A 15,523-nucleotide genomic window follows, 5' to 3' on the forward strand; every position below is an offset into this window, starting at 1 on the left:
GAAAATATGTATACACATAAGCTAAGTCTTAAAATATATACGTTGTCACATAGGGTGATTTCTGTATATTTAGAAGTTCTGAAAAAAAATTCTGTTTTTTAAAAACAAGAATCTGTACAATTTGCACAATTAAATACCTGGTTTGTTTGTTACAGGACAATAATGTAGTGGCTGCCATAAAACTCATCTGGTACCTGAGATAACCCTGCTTCTTCCAAACACCATTATCCAGGCCGATAATGGTCAGTCTCCTGAGCTCAGCTCATGTCTCCCTGCTTCCTTGCTCCATCCCTCCTGTCTCAGCTCTGCACTGAGTATTGAGCTCAGTATTGATTCCTTCAGTACTGAGGATTTTTTTCATTTCCCAAGTTTCCAAATGTAATCACACAAACATGGTCTATTTTTCATAGTAGACAGCTTTGGGCTGGAAGAGACCTTAAAGATCATCCCCCAGGCCCCTGCCAGGGACAGAGAGATTTTCCACTGGACCAGTGCTGAGGACCACAAACCCTGATTCCTTCTCTTGAGCTCTCTGATGTTAACACTTAATTTTTTATCCACTCTTGTTGCCACCTTCTCCTTTGCACTGTTTTCCCTATCCAAAACAATTGCAGAGAACCTAAGGCTTATAACCATTAACTTAGATCTTATTTCTCCAGTGCCTTATGGTCATCTGGACAATGCTCTCAGGCACATGGTGGGATTCCTGGGGATGTCCAGTTGAGTTGGACTCACATCTGGGTCCTTTCTAACTCAGGGCATTCCATGGTCCTGATATTATTTGTGTGTGTATCTAAACTACTGCAGCAAACCTTGATCCAGGTCTGGCATTTCTTCATTGATCCTGTAAAGGAATCCAGTTGCCAGCTACCACTGATCTGCCCAAGAATTCCAAAGGCTTGTCTTACCCACCATGTTAAAATAGATTCCTTGACTAAATGCCAACATTTGATTATATTTCTGATATTGATGACTTCCTTTAGGAGTCTCTGAACCTGTGGAAGAGATTTACTGCTGCTGTCAAATTTCAAGCATTAAGACAGCTCAACACCAAAGGCAAAACCATCCTGTTAACAGCACACTGATACTACCCCTAAAGCCCAAGTTATTTCACTGTTGATCATACAAAACCAAATGTTTACTGTAATGCCCTCCTAGGTAATTCCCCAGCTTTCAAACACAATCAATGTTTAAACTATTCTCAGTTCCAACACATTTAAAAATTTTCACCTGATATGCTGATGAATGATGATAAAAAGCAGAGAAAAAAAGACTGATAAAACATTCTATGCTGAATGCATAATTTATTTTAAATTAAATTTATAGCAATATGAAACTAATTCCCCTGGGCTGTGCTGAAGAGCTAAAGAACTCCTTGGTAAGCATGCTGAATATAGAAAGAATGCCTATTGTAAAATTGCAAGTACAAACAGCAAAGATTCCTGAACCTCTAAGAAAGCTGACGAGTTAAATCCAGGTATTCCAATTGCAGCTATGATGAAAATATAAGACAAAGAAATACAGATCTGCACCACTTTCCTGGAGGCATTTAAAATAGAGGACTCAGGCTAAGTATTTTATGGAACCTTATCCTGCACCTTTGCCTTTTCAGCCACAGAAAGCCAAGATGTTAATTTTCATCATTGTAACAACTTTGGGCCATTTCCCCTCTGAATGGCCTCTGGCTGAAATCACAGCAAAAAGTTTCTCCCTCTTACAGCATGTGGCCAAACACAATTACCCAAATTGCCTTATGTGTTCTTACAACTGCTTCCCTCAAGTATTACAATGAAGAATATGAGATCAAGTGATTTTTTTTTCATTTAACTTCATTAAAAGCAATATAATATAAAATTTAGCATCTATCTTTCTAAATGTGTATTACCCAGTATAGCTCTAATAATTATGCTTAGTTCCATAATCTTGTTCAGGCAAAAAATATAAATGGTTTTTGATCCATGTAGTCTTATATTTTTGTCCAGAACTGGATGTTCTCTACTACCAGACAAAGCAAGTCAGCAGTAGTCCATGCAAATAGAACTCGTTCCTCAGCAGCTCAATTAAAAAGAAATAAAAGGAATATTTCTTTTCACAAGCTACACACTTCTCAAATTCCATTAATTTCTATGGCACACGATAAAAATGTTAATAGGTTGTAAAATGTATACACTGCCATTTCTTTTCAATTTCCATGCAACACATGCAGCTAAATATAACTCAAGCAATATGCTCTGTAATTCATAGCATTTGAAGTACAGCAATTCTTAAAATGCCAGTTAGATATGAAAAACCAGAACCTGATAAATCCAATATATGGCAAGAAAAAGGAGGGGGGGGGGGAGGAATAAAATAATTAATTACCTCATTATTCTATCACCTATCGCTGTTCCTCTGATATTATATCTAGTAAAGGGAATAACAACTGAAGTCATTCACAAATGCTAGGCACCATGTTTTTCAAAGGTTAGCATCTCTTACAAAATGTGCTCTATGAATTCCAACTGAGAAGGCTCCTTCCCAGTGTATGAGTCAGTATATGAGACTACTTGTATTTCAGCAAAAATAGTATTCAGATTATATAACAGTACACAAAGTAAAGTTTTAAAATGCAGTAATTCTTCATAGATCACAGCAGCTGTATCATCATTTCCATTTTACATTTGTATTTCTTTCATTTTAACCTTAGTTAAAGCTAGTTGTAGCTTTTTCCAGGCTTAGCCTCCGCCCCCAGATCAACTTCAAAGTCCAGACAAAATTAATTCAGTCATTTAAGTAGGAAATCAGCCCTCAGAGAGCTGTTTTGACTAATTTGTAAAAATTAAGATCAATCAATTAAAAACTGCACTCTCTGTGTATGAAGAACATTTTGCACAGATTTTTTTTTCCCCTCTCCCACAGATTACAAGGTACCACCCTCTGTTTGAACTAAATTTACTGGATTCAGGAAGTTTTAAAGGAGAAATGCCCTTGCATATGTCCAGACTGAAAGACCTGCACATGTTGTCTTATTTGTCAGAGAAGGCACCTTTTCCTGGGGATTCCCTAAAATACACAGGAGGTTATTTACTCTGGTGAGTATCTGGCAAAACTGCTCTGCTGTACAAAAGAGGTTTTAAATTTTTTTCATTTTAAAATATTCTGTGCACTTCCTTATCCATTTTGTTAAAAAGAGCATGCATTGACTGGCCCAACAACATGAAAAAATGAAATAACTGCTTAGCTTCTTCTAGTCACTTGTGAAGATCATTCCTACAGTGATATCAGTGGTTACAGAAATGCTGCTGAAAAAGTCTCAGATCTCACATTCTCAATTATTTCTTGTAAAGAAATGTCCTTCTGTGTCAAAACTCTTCCTAGCTGACTCCTAGTCACCATGCAGCTGACTTAGCTAATCAATCTAAGGATCATGGTATTTCTCCACATTTTGTGCTACTATTTAAAGTTCTTTCCAAAATATTAAAGCAGGTGCGGACTTTGCCCAGTCCTTCCTGATAGCTCAGTTTTAGGTTAGTTGGTGAGAAACCACCTATTCTCATTATGTTTTGAGATTATAAGTATCCACAATATGAGATTATTTGAGAAAAATATCAAACCCTCAGCTTGAAAACATTACAACTACAAATAAAATTCAAATAATGGGAGCCTTGTACAATTAGATTTGCAAAATAAACAATATTTTTTAATAAATCTGGAATCTACATTCATCTTAGTAAAATTAAGGTGAGATGCAGCAGGAAGTTCTCAATTTATTTAGAGCTCTGTCTAACAGAGCTATCAGAACGGTAATTCTGCCACTTTTTTCTTTAAGAGGAAGCTACAGATCATAATTTCAGAGTACAGAATCAGAAATCTAGCCTTCTGTTTCAGTGGAGAAAACTGTACTTCACAGTGGGAAAATGACTCAGACAGATTCCTTGATCTGTAGAATATTCTGCTCAATGTAAACAAGAGCTATTTGGTTTATGAGAAAACACAGCCTAAAGAAAAACAAATTGATTGCAGACAAAACCAGTAATGCTACATATTGGAAAAGGCTTATTAGTCAAACCTTTTTTTTCATTCTGTTTCAGAAGGCTACAACAGCCTTTTAAAAAATTTTTTGTCCTATAGAAAAATGAAACTTTTTTTCTTCATTACATAAAATATGTTCACAAAAGGTAGATTATTGCAGCCTGGTCTTTCTTCTTCAGGAAAAAAAATAAAACACAGCCAAACCAAACCAAACCCACAACAAAAAAGACCAAAGCAGCTCCCCCTAAGTATTCTACAGAGAAAAAAAAATCTACTTTATTACTCAGATATTAATGTCATTAATTATCTTATAAGATGACACATTGGAAAGTAAAGTATTAGATAAACTCGGAAAAAAGTGAGATTTAGTAAAGGAATTGTTAGGTAACACAATTTACTGAGTGAGGAAAGAGAAAAGAAGCCTCTACTCCCTGGGGAGTGGAGCCCCAGACTTGCAGGCAATTGTGTGCCCTGTATTGCTACTGGTCCTTGAGCAGGGGGTAGGAATGGAATCATGCAGCACATTGAGGGTGGGGAGCTTATTAATAGAGGGGACTGTAGGGCCTTGAGAAAATCAGCAGCATAAAATTGAGTTATACACCTCTGAGCTTCCTTCTGGTGAAAGGGAACACTCATTAATTAGGAATGACAAAGTAGGGAAGAGTGCAGGGTGTGTCTGACCACAAGCCCCCACTGGAACAGTGACAGGCAAGAGAGGAGGAGGACTCAGCCCCAGCTCATTGTGCTCACAGAATCCTCCCTAGACCAAGAGTAACAACCACAGAATTACTCCAGCAAAACCCAAACAGTGCAGGGGGCTGGGCTGCCACATTCAGGCAAAAAGTGAAACGTGAAGAAGAGACAGAAACCAGCATGATGGCAGGAAACCCATGAATTTTTACTGCTAAGAGTGAGAAAAACTTGGCACTCAGTCTGAGGAGACAAAACCTGAAAATGGACAGGATGAGCATCATTCAATGATGAGCACTGGGTGTAAAAAATTATTTCAATCAAAACAGAATGTTAGCACAGAACAAAATGACCAATTTTAGTTCATGTACTCCCAAGGTAGCAGCAATGTTTTGAGTTAGCTTCCTACTCATTAAGGGACATGGGGGATTTTATATAAATTTGATCAGTTTGTGAAAGGGATTTTAGGTTATAACAACTGCCACGGTACTACTAGAGAGAACTTCCAGTTCCTTTCACTCTAATATGAGATATAAATACCAAGAGGCCTTAGAGCTATAGCTTTTAGGACCATCAGTGTCTGCTTCCCTTCTGAAAATCCAAATTCCTTTCAGCACACACAGGATGTCTTACTTTTCCTTAGTGTCTCAGAGTGCATTTGGAAACTCCTGAAACCTGAAGAATAGGAGGGAATGTAATGCTCAGTAGCTAAACTGGGAAACTTCACTGCTTGCACACACACAAAAGCAGAACAAAATGATCTGGTCAGGCATTAAACCTGAGCAATGAAAGCCTACAGAAAATCCTAAACCAACTGACTATGAAGCAACTTTTTTTCAGATTTTATTTGGGGGGAGAATAAGGGAGCAGGGGACTGCATAAAGGATTTTAATGATATCATTCATTTGGGTGAATGATCTTTCCTAGGAGATAAATTTAAACTGTTACAGGAAAAAAATCTCACTGCACAGAGAGGAAAGGAAGCATGTCAGATAAATTGTAACTTCATTTAGGATGCCCCCACTAGTAGGAAATTGTAACAGCTGTGTGATACCTGCAAGTGTAATTCTTTTCACATTGCTACAGAAACTATTACATTGTAGAGACAACATGGTGCATGAAGGGAAGCTATGAATCCTGCTTGAAAATGGAGATGGGATTAAAATTGCAGGGCTTTTCACAGCTTGCTCTTCAATCACTGGATCATAATGAACATTGGCTCTGCAGGGGAAAATATTTCTGCCATTCCATATCTGCCTACAAATACTTAGTACTGCAGGGAAAGTTAATGGGTTAAGACAGAATCTGTGTATATTGGCTTCTTCATAAAAACTGTCATTTAGTGAGCAGAATTACTTGTGCTTTGTAATAAACAACCACTGACTGTTCTTTTTGCCACTACTGACAATGTGCTGGCTTACTATTTCTATTGTAATTGCAAATTATTCAAAACCTTCTCTAGAAACAGCTATTAAATTCTTCCTGATTTCCTAATGAATATATATTGTAAATTCCTGTGAAGAATCTTCATTGCTAGCATAAGAAATTAATAGCACTGTCTTTGAACAGAAGTACAGCAAAGGTATGTGACATGAGGTTAAATTACATCTACAGCTAGTAAAGAGGTATTGTATGAAGTCAAACAACAGAAATGTTGCTTAAATAATTTTATAGTTTTGAAACTAGTGAAGAAAGGTATTAAACCAAAAATAGCAAATTGAGGGTTCAGCTTACTGAATGATCAAACAAGTATGTACAGCTCTTCATATAAAAAAAGCACAAAGCTTACTAAATGCATGTTTTATTCATGGTAACAGCTAGTCTACCTTTTTTTAACTGACATACATAGTAATATTTAATAACCAACAAAAGGAAAAGGATTACAGTTTCTCTTTCAGAGAAAAAGAAGAATGAAAAATTGAACACATCCATTTTAATATATGTACTACAAACACACCATTGCTGCACAAGAGCAGTTAAAAGCTCTTGCTTTGCCAGAATAAGAACACCTAAAGTATAACTAAAAGAAAATGATGGTCCCTGTCCCCAAATCTATGAACTTTCTATAGGTATGACTAGATATGCAAATACTTAGCACTGAGGTATTCAGCAGGCAAGAGATCAGCATAAGCAGGTATTAGATCTGCCAGAGCCTTCCTGGCTTGCAGGGAAAATGCAGCTGTACAAATCTTACACATAGGCAAATTACACTCAGCCATCAAGCTCTTGGCCAGTTGTCAAAGAACAACTTTGAGGATATGAGGGCTGAGTTTCTCCATCTTTCATTCAAAGCAATGAACAAGAAAAGAGAAAGGAAAACAAAAAGCAAGAAGCATTTGCCAAGCAGAGCAGGCGTTGGCCTCACCTGTGGCCGGGGCCTCCCCGATACCTGGCCCCGGGGATGAGGACGGGGTCGTCGTCGCTGTCGTCGGTTTCCTGCAGCGCCGAGCTCCGCGCGGAGGCGTCGTCCGGAGCCGCCAGCCCCGAGGGTTCCGGCTGCGTCTGGGGCTCCTCGCTGGCCACGGGGCTGGGGGCACTGGGGTCACTGCTCTGGCTGCACAGGGCTTGCTGTGCCCCCTGCTCACTAGAGCCTTCTTCCTCTGTGTTCCCAGAGACAGCGTCGGGTTTTTCTGCTTGAATTCCGGAGTGCGCAGGACCAGCTTTATCTGATACTGCTGAAGAGCAAATATTGGGGAAAATAAGTCTCAATAGCAACTATAGTCTATTTTAGAAATGGTCAGCAAAGTTAAGTTATGCAAACTGAGTTCATATTTCATTCTCTACTTCTTATAACTACTTGAAAGAGTACAGATACACACTTGCTATGTACAGATACCTACTTGCTTCTGTTGTCTCTGCAGCTTCATCTGTATCTTTCAGCTCTTCAGCACTTGCATCTTCCTTAAGAGATTCATCAGAACCCCCTAAATTAAGCAATTTAATGGAAAACCACATGATTTCAATTAGATGCACACTTGTAATGTAAGCAAGTCTAAACGACACCAGCACTCCTAGAAGAAACCAATCCAAGCAATCCACTCCAAAGTCAATGTCTCTACTGAAATCTCAGCTATCAGTCACATAAAAATCAGTATATATAAACCTATCTAGTTGACCAGGTCAACACACTAACTAAGAAAAATGTAGTCATTTCTTGTTCCTTAATGTATTTAAAAGCCTATGCTATGAGGACTTAAGCAGCAAAAATAGCATTTGTACTCTTAACACAGACACTAACTATTATTTCTGAACACAAATGAAGTTATCAGTCTATTAAAAGGGATTTTTTTTTGGTATTTTTCTGGAGGTAGTCATTTGACTTCACTGCACTTTTGGCAATGAACTGAGCAAGACAACACATTTAATAAAACACAGTGAAAGCTTGAAGGAAATGTAACAGAATTCCAAGCAATCATTTATGACTGCAAAGTGCAGTTGTTCTATTTTCCTATACAAATCAAGGCACAATATCCCCTAAGAAGAATAATGTTTTTACAACTAAAGACAAGGTAAGTTAATGTTTATATTTATTACAGCTATCTCAGGTTAATGTCTTCTTTCCTAAAAAAAATTCATGCTTTATTATGGCAATGGGAGTCAGGGACATAGGAGGGCAGAATTTTTGCCTTAGCATTAGAAATCCCAATGTTTCTTACTTGTTTCTTCCCCATCAGGCCCTGATTCATCCAAAGCTTTTGTTTTTACAGAGTCTTCTTGGCCTTCAGTTTTGCAATGACTTCCACTCCCTCTAGAGCTTGAATTTATGCTGCTCCTGGCAACGTAACATGGAAAAAGAAAACCATTTAGGATCATGTAAATACACAAATAAATAAATAAGATCATTTCAACAGCACAGCCTGACCAACATTGTCTATCTCACTGCAGTAAAATGAGAGCTCCTGGCAGCAGCTACAACCAATTCTCAGCAATTTCAAAATTCTCTCTTATTGTGTCCATTGCCACTCATCCCACACAATTCCTCTGCATCACAGAACCTTGTTCTCTCCTTCCTATATTTTTTTTTTACCTTTAAAGAATATTGTCATTGCTTTTCCAAATATTGTAACGATTTGGTTTATTTCACTATTTGCACACTTTTTAGATGTGTAAAAAAATCAGAGATCATCTTATTAGAGGTATGACAAGCTATCAATTGAGCACTAATAAATGTTATCCCATTCAATTAAAAATTTGATTCAGATAAAAGTCTCCAGGCCCTTCAACACTAATTAGCATTCCTCTACCTTTCAAAGTATGGACTTTCAGTTCTCAAAGTTTTGTTATTTCTCAAGATTCACTATAAGCTGGTATTTGACATTTACTCCCCATTCATGTTTAGATAATTATTGTGGGACACCATTTTCTCTTTACAATATGGAAAACCAATCCTCAGGAAATATGTAAAATGTCCTGAATGTCACTGAAATTCATGTTTTTAGACTCTCTAGCAAAGACTTTCAGGAAATGAGGTCTTGTTGCTGAGCTTTCTAATGTGATGTGGCCTAAAACTCAGGCAAATCATTGGACAAAAGCAGAATTATAAGCATGATTCTCAATAATTTAGAGTGTCTCTTTACAAATATCTTCTGACTTGTGGATGTTATTAGCAAATATTTAATATGCTACATTGCTAGAAGCAGCACAGATCATGCTTAGTTGAGATTCTTGAGAATTCAGTCTAGACTTCAGGAATTTTATGTCTTATGTTAAATCAGAGCTTTTACTCCTTTTTTTGAGCAATATTCTGTGTATTCATTGCTGTACTGGATTTGGAAGCTGTAGGCATAATTGTGTTAACCCTTTCAGTATTTCTTCTAAATCCAGAATTTTCAGCATTGCTTCTGAATGGCCAGACAAGAAGGATACTGCTAGACACCAGGTGGAGGATTTCTGCTATTTTATGTCTCATCTCTCTATAAACCTTATCACAGCCTAAGCAGTAAAATATTTTTTTGACTTGTAGGATTTACATGTCTTCCTCTATTTCATTTTCAAGCCTTCCAATTCTCAGATTAGGGAGTTATTTGTTCTCAACTGCATCATTTTGTCAGATGGAATTGCATCCTGCTCCTGTTGCTCCACTCTTCAGCACAATGTTTTTAGTCAGCCTCTGAACTGACAATGACTTGCAACTTTGTCCTACCAGAAAATGCTCCTTCCTCTCACTACCCACACCACACTACCCACCACCAAACTCCATGGAATTTGCTGACTAACTGCAGAATTACATAAAAGCATCACAGCAAAACTATTTTTTTCAAAGTTTGCTGGATATTGGAGGAAAAATCAGTGTTTCAAGTTTCCAAACTGTGAGCAAAGTGCATGTGTTGTGTCTAAAGCCACAGCACTTAAGAGTGGCTAAATGTGGCAATTTCAGTGTTTACAACTCAGGAACTGAGTCACAGAAAGACTCACTTGCAGAATAATTATGTGATTATAGAGATTCACAATAAATACACAAAAACAAGTCTCTTGTATAAATTTCACATTAGAGTACATCTGTCTTATGTTCTGAATGCATTAAGACTACAGCCATTTCAAATTGTGTAGATACATCTAAAAACAGACATAAACCACAGGAAAAATAATTTATAGCTGTGACAGACAAGTGTTATTGATATGTGCTAATCATGAACTAGTCAAAACCAAAATTAACTTGTTCTTACCACTCATCAGTGAAGTCCAGTTTTATTGTGCTTGTAGTTGTTCCTTCTGTACTGTAGTGCAAACTTAAAACTGGTTCACCTGTTCCTGTTCGTGGCTTATCACTCTCTGTAAATATGGGATTGATAAAGTTTGAACAGGCATTAGAAATGTACATAAAGTTGCTAGAATTCTGAAGATTAATTTAATTATCAAATGTGGCAGTAACATATATATTGTCTGTTTAAGATCTCTTACAGCCCAAGCAAAAAGTTAAAAAGTTCCAGAGTAAACACACCAAGTTTGCAATGCTTGTAAAATGGTCTCACATTGTATGTAATTATAAGAGCAAACAAAGGAGATGCTGTCCTTCAACATGCAAGTAAATAAAATTTCAGATAGGTATGTGTACACACAATATAATCATTAATAAGCAGATCCATTTTATAGCAAATATATTAATAGGATTATTTTTAAGTGGTATTCAGTCTTTTTGCCTTAGTAAATACACATGAAAACAAGATTATAGATCTAGACATAATCTAGACATCTAGACATAATCAGCCTAGAAAAATCACCATCCTGGACTTTGTTGCCTACTTAGAACCCAGACAACTACCAGTACCCTTAGCCTGCTGTAAATTGTCAGTCACTTGTCATAAAAATACTGTAAATTCATGTTTCAAGAGTTTTATGCTTAAAACCTTATTTTAAATTATGATAACTGCAAGCAGAAGGGAGCACTTGTAAAATGGGCTCATTCACAATTTCCAAAAGCAACAGAAGTGAATGGAACTGAAAACTACAGCATACTGGTCACTCTTCTGCTGCAGAGATGGTTCTAAGGATGTTAATGGGCTCCTTCAGAAGAGAACTGCTCAGTGCCATCCATCCATCCATCCATCCATCCATCCATCCATCCATCCATCCATCCCCTTAAAGTTCATGGTCACCACCTATCCACAAATGGCAAGTTTGCCATCAGTCCTGAAGCTGGGCATTATTAAAAAGTTCATGGAAAGCAGCATCAGATGGAGCCTCACTACACAGGTGCCATTCTCTCAGAGGAAAGGTTTATTTAGTGTATTCAAATGGCCACTAAAAGTCTCTGCAGTCTTGCTTTTCCTGACTACTAAGCCTTTTATCTCAGGATTATTTGGACAAAACCTTCTGTCCTTTCTTCAGTTTCTAGAATACAGAAATGGGACTATAAATATCCTTGCAGTATTGGCAGCACGCTGACAAGTGTAATAAAGGAAAAGCTGCAGATCATCTTTGGAAGTCAGTTAAAACCTAATGTTGCATTCAAACACAAGCCTACAAATTTCCCCACTAAAAAGGTTGTTGTCATAACAGTAATGGCTACAATATTGGCACAGGACACTTAATTTTAAAGACACAATTAAATTATAGCAACTATGAGATAGCACATCAGAATTTAAGCTAACAATCAATGCTCATATTTTTAAACTGCTGACAGGCAGAAGCCCACTCACAGGATCAGAGCAGTGATCAGCTGTGCCAAAGAACCTTAAATATGCACTTCTACATGTTCTGAAGAGAAATTTAAAAACCCAAAACATACTACAAAACCCCTGAAAAAACAAATTAGAATACTTTTTTTAAAATGAAAGAATTAACCAATTACAACCATGACCCCAATAACGCACAAGGTATGGGCCCCACTCCATGGGAAGAAAAGCTTATAGCCCTTTAAATTAAAAGTTCCAGTTACATCCTTGTTAGAGTGGAGCAAGGATAAAACTGATTAAAGAAAGTTTATTTAAGGAACTAGGAACCTATGAAATGTAAGGAAATATTTTATAGTGCTATATAGACAGTTTGAACAAAAGTGACATTCTTCCTTAACTAAATGGGTTCTTCTCTATTTTTTGACAATCTATGATTTATAAAATCTCTTTTTATAAATGTCTGTTCAGACTTCAAACATCCCTTCCTCAGCAAGTAGAAATATTGATTGATCCCACATATTGCACAAGTCACCAGGAACTGACACTGAAAGCCAAAAGTGAGAGTGGGAGAATTCTTCAGCTTCCTTTTAACAGCCTCTGACAAGACAGATCTTTGAGCTGGGAACCCAGCTAAAGACAGACAATTTCCTGCTGTGAATAATCCAAGACAACCCCCAAATAATGACTTTACTCATGGACTTCCTACTGCTGTGCAAGGTTGGCTTCAGCACAAAACCACTTAATGCTGCCAATCAAAGTAACCAAACCTGGCTAACTGAATACCAGGATTGTATTTCTTAAAATCTCAGGGTCTGAAAATCCAACCAAGATGCATAAGGACTGGCTGCACTTACTCTGGAAACAATGCTTGTACTTGTCTGCACCCAAAAATTTGGAAGAATTGCTGTAGACTTCACTAAAGAGGACATTGACTGACAAATTATTCTTACAAGTTTCTGGGAACAGATAGCTGTAAAACCAAACTGGATAATAGCATTTTCCTAAATCTACAATAACACCAACTAGAATTTGGATGGGGTCAGTTTCTTCTTTCGAGTAGCTTTAGGGCATAACACAGACACTACTAAGAACAAGAAACCTTTTAAAAAGATGAGAGAAGAATCTGATAATAAACTGCAGAGAATTAGTTGTGTGGTTCAATATTTGATATTGAATTTACACTGCTAATGAAAGTTGACTTGGAGCATCTGTGAAGAAAATGCTTTGCCTCCTACATAACTGAACATTCTTTCAGTTATGAAAGAATAACATAAACCCTACAAATCTTGAACTCTGTTTTCTGGGAGAAATGTGATGGCTAAAGACTGCCCAGATTAGAATGAAGCTCTGTTCTCTTCTTCTATTAATTCATCCCATCAGAGCAGATCTACTTCACATTGAAAATGAAGGGAAGGAGAGGAAAATGGTCCAAATTCTGTGATATAGGCAGTTCAGTTTATTAGTCTGGTTGCCAACTCTAGCAGAGTAATCATTGCTACAAGAGAAAGCTGTAGCTTGTCAACACCTTACTAAATTTCATTCTACATTCCTCAAAAATACCTTGAAACTTTACTTAATTTTGCAGCCAAACACAAGATATTTTGAAGATACTAACAACACTGTCTAAAGCACACTCCCATTAAATGGTCCATTCTCCAGGTGCCCACAGCAAGGAGACACTTTTAAACTATCACTCTTAAAACTGAAGACAAATTTTCATTCATAACCTGACATGAAAAACAAATCCACAAGCCAAACTGCATAACTGACAGCAACAACCTTCACACCCACTTTTTCCCTTAGAAAATGAACCTGTGCAAGTGTAACTTCACAGACACTGGGGCTGTCAACCATAAAGAGTCAAGTGCATAAGGACAAGTTTACAGATTGCATTTCCTAATTAAACTAACATTGTAAGGAACTTCAAGCCAGTTTGCCACATCTCAGATGCTGCCCTGATCACTCATCCATTGGCAACCTCATGAGAAGAGGATAGATAACTTCTCATTTAAAAAACCCAAAATAATTCCTATCCAGCACTATGTTCTGTGTGAAGACCTAACAGAGATACTTCTGGAAGGGAGAAAAATTGACCCAAAGAGGAGAAAATAAGTTGTGTATTTCATAAAAACAGGAATTCTGTGAGAATTTAACACATGAAATTCAATCAGGCCTCAGGTTCCCTCTTTACTCATTCCAACTAAGGCAGTACCTTAAAATCCTAACACTGCAATAGATCTAAAGGCCAACCCTCCACTATGACAATCTCAGTCCAAAACACTTTTAAAAAATCAAGTGTAGATGACTGTGATCCACTTCAAACTATTTTGTACACACAGCAATGACTTCTGGGTTCTGCTGGACTATCAGAATGTTGGCATTATAAATGGATGGGATTGCAAAAGAATAAAAAGATCTTTAAACCCAAAACCATTCTTAAAACATGAATGCCAACAAGAGAAACAAGTCCAACAGAAGACAGCTGATTCAATTCCAAATTAAGAGAAGGCAGGAATAAGAAGGAAAGGTAATTCTGTATGAGAAGAACTGTTAAGACCTCCTTCATTAACTATTTACACTGTTTTGAGACTTCAAATGGAAGTGAAACTAATGCAGTTAAACTTCAGAAATTCAACTAGAACTCAGCAAACTATTCTTTTTGGATATCATTTGCACAAAAGATTTCCTAATAAATTTGCTCCTTTTTCAAGCTCCTAGTTTTACAAATTAGAAGTAACATTGTCTGCTAACAAAGCAGAAAAACATTGCCTTAAAACAACTGGAGAACTGGTGTACTGAAAAGCAAATGTATTTTGGGTTGGTTTTTTTCTACATATTAAAAAACCTGAAGTGCTTCTATGAGAGGAAATCTCTTAGTTCAAGTAACTTAATGAGGAAAAAAAACCCCAGTTTTCCTAAATTTTTAGTTGTAAGAATCTTAGGAAACTTACAGACTTTCTATGTTAGTTCTAAGTTATTCTACTCTGATCAAATAATGTTTTATTCTGAGTTTAGAACTGAGATCATAACTTGGCCACTTGTTATAAGCAAGGTTTCCATCTAAATCTGATTGTTGGAATGATGTAGACTATTAAACCATGAATAATTAACAAATTTACACATGGAGGTTGAAGGTTACTTCATCCCAAAATGTATTTCCACAAAAAGAATTCATTTTGTCAAGGTGCAGCTTGATTTCCCCCCCAACATTCTGGCATCCTAAAGGAAGCCATAATCTCAATAGTTGCCAAACAGATATTTTTCAGAAGAGGGATTTCAAAATGGCTTTTTAGTTTGGAATGTGAAAGAAGACAAAGCTGTTTTGTGGGGTTTAAGCTATTAAATCTCTACAGACGCTTTGATATGGAAGCATAATGCAGAGTGTATGGCAATCTATTTTTAAATTAGCATCTATCACTCCTTAATTATTCAGCCATAAATATTCCCTACAGATGACATTGATGCAGCTGGAATAGGGTCACCTCTGGCCACTGCAGTGCTCACAGTTTGGAGACTGATGCATAATGGGCACAGAGAAAGCTCCCAAGCATTCTGTCCACCCCCAGTCCACAGGGATCCTACAAGAGACACCAGTACCTGTTCAGCAGGAGGGGGGAAGGACAAGGGATACAGAGGGAAGATGCACCTCAGTTCAATGGGTGCTCTGGAGTTACTCAAACTGTGCAGGAATCACAAAGCTACATATT

The 15,523-nt window shown here is 37.2% G+C and overlaps 1 protein-coding gene across 4 annotated transcripts in view; it reads right to left on the reverse strand.

Annotated features, from left to right (window-relative positions):
- Positions 1 to 15,523, reverse strand: part of DCAF6 (DDB1 and CUL4 associated factor 6) — a 73,881-nt gene that overhangs the window by 12,549 nt on the left and 45,809 nt on the right. For 3 of the 4 annotated variants that reach the window (XM_054270249.1, XM_054270247.1, XM_054270250.1), the window contains 4 exons: positions 10,368 to 10,473; positions 8,358 to 8,473; positions 7,542 to 7,625; positions 7,067 to 7,376 (listed from right to left, as the gene is read on the reverse strand). In XM_054270249.1, the coding sequence (XP_054126224.1) occupies positions 7,067 to 7,376; positions 7,542 to 7,625; positions 8,358 to 8,473; positions 10,368 to 10,473 (616 nt within the window). The remainder of the gene's footprint in view (positions 1 to 7,066; positions 7,377 to 7,541; positions 7,626 to 8,357; positions 8,474 to 10,367; positions 10,474 to 15,523) is intronic. The other variant, XM_054270248.1, reaches the window with a different exon arrangement.

Source organism: Melozone crissalis, unplaced genomic scaffold (genome assembly GCF_028551555.1).
Source record: "Melozone crissalis strain CALT ecotype California unplaced genomic scaffold, PUWL_Pcris_2 ptg000009l_1, whole genome shotgun sequence".
Lineage (NCBI taxonomy): Eukaryota > Metazoa > Chordata > Aves > Passeriformes > Passerellidae > Melozone > Melozone crissalis.